The sequence below is a fragment of the Mastomys coucha genome, unplaced genomic scaffold, assembly GCF_008632895.1.
Source record: "Mastomys coucha isolate ucsf_1 unplaced genomic scaffold, UCSF_Mcou_1 pScaffold21, whole genome shotgun sequence".
NCBI lineage: Eukaryota > Metazoa > Chordata > Mammalia > Rodentia > Muridae > Mastomys > Mastomys coucha.
The window spans coordinates 17,582,831-17,584,501 of NW_022196904.1; the positions used below are offsets into that span (position 1 = coordinate 17,582,831).

General features: G+C 38.6%; 1 protein-coding gene across 1 annotated transcript; it reads right to left on the minus strand.

Moving 5' to 3' along the window:
* Nucleotides 1-200: 200 nt before the first annotated feature.
* On the minus strand, nt 201-1,118 carry LOC116100405 (vomeronasal type-1 receptor 1-like). Its single transcript, XM_031384216.1, has one exon. The coding sequence runs from the start codon at nt 1,116-1,118 to the stop codon at nt 201-203; it is 918 nt and encodes a 305-aa protein (XP_031240076.1).
* Between the last annotated feature and the right edge of the window lie 553 nt (nt 1,119-1,671).

A 1,671-nucleotide genomic window follows, 5' to 3' on the forward strand; every position in this document is an offset into this window, starting at 1 on the left:
GGTCCTGAGACATTAAAACTCTCAAGGCTCCTGAGCATGAGGTGGTTGGCCTCTTCCTTTTCCTCTTGATCTAATGAGCAGTAGTGAACATCATGCCTTGTTTATACACAAGATGTTTGAAACATACACGTGGAATTAATTATTTAATGGTATTAGTAAAGCTTTTCTTCTGTATTTGCTATTTTTAGTGACTCTGGCTTTCAACAGTTGAAGAGCACAGAACAAGGATCCTTAGGATCTCTAAAGATTAGCAATAAGGGAGAAACTGTAGGGAAGCTTACTACCAAAACTTCACCTACATGCCTCACAAATACACGAGAATCTATAAAATAGGTGTCAAAGATGATACAAATTAAATTTAGAAGATAAAAGCTAACAAATGTGAACACCAGCATCAGGATAGTATTGGTTGCTCTGATCTCAGCTTGGCCTCTGTTATCCTGATTGGGAGTGAGGATATGCTGCATTACCTGCCTATGTCTATGGAGGAAAAATACCATGGAGAAACTGGTCCAGACCATGATGCTCATGAATGTAGCATCATGGGCAAACCGCAAGAAGACAATGCCTACACTGAATCCAGAAGTGGAACAAAACAACTTGCTCTTAAAGTCAGTGTTATTGTCTGATGTGTGTGGACCAGTGACCTTAAATGGAATGTAGATGTTATTTAAGATACTGAAGGCCCAACAACTGTAACAAGAATAACTTGCCAAATTTGGGACACTTGCTCTGAGTATAACTTTACCTCCATTAACAGGAATAAGACTGACAAACTGATAGATACTCAGGACACAGGTGAAACACAAGTTTGTGCTTTTTGCGACTAGCCGAGTGAAGAATTCTATTTTACATTTGAGGTCTGTTTGGAGACTTCTTGGAGCAAAAACCATCATGTTGTTTGGAAATATAGTAATGAAAAGAATCAAAGCATTGGCCACAGCCATGTGGCTTAAAATCACCTGCCTAGGCCTCTGTTTAGAACCAGCGAAGATTGGAGAGAAATTATGGACAAACAGAAAGACATTGGCCACAGTTCCAACCCCAAACTGACAAAGCAAGAGGATCTGAAGAGCCACTTCCTCAGTGGATTTCAGGGATTTATCATGAGCAGACATGGGGAGGGCTTTCCCTGACCCTGGGGTGATGATTATGTGGAACAAAGCTCTCCTCAGGTTTCTGTTCTATTCCCACAGCTTACCAAGTGTTTGGGACAATTTCTTCTTTTATCAGTGAGACACTATTCTATCATACTACAGGAACTTTGCCTGTTGAACAATGCATGGACTATAACTCAGAATAAAATTCTATACTTATTGAATAACTTCTGCCTTGAGATAAATTTTGTATTGCAACTACAGCTTTATGGCCATCTAGGTCATTAACCTATACAATAACATACATTTTAGCACACCATGGGCTTTGAATATACAGGAATGTGACTAGTGTGAGTATATGATTCCATCATCAGCATCCAATACAATTAGTAGTGAGGGGGGGCTGCAAATGGTGTGTAACTTAATCAATAAAATCACTTAAACAATAAAAAGTACAGGTTCCATCCTCAGATTTTGTCATCAGAATTCAATATAAGTAGGAGGGAGAGGTGGCTACAAACAGGATGTATCTTAATCATCATAACTTAATCAATAAAAAATAAAAGAAAATACA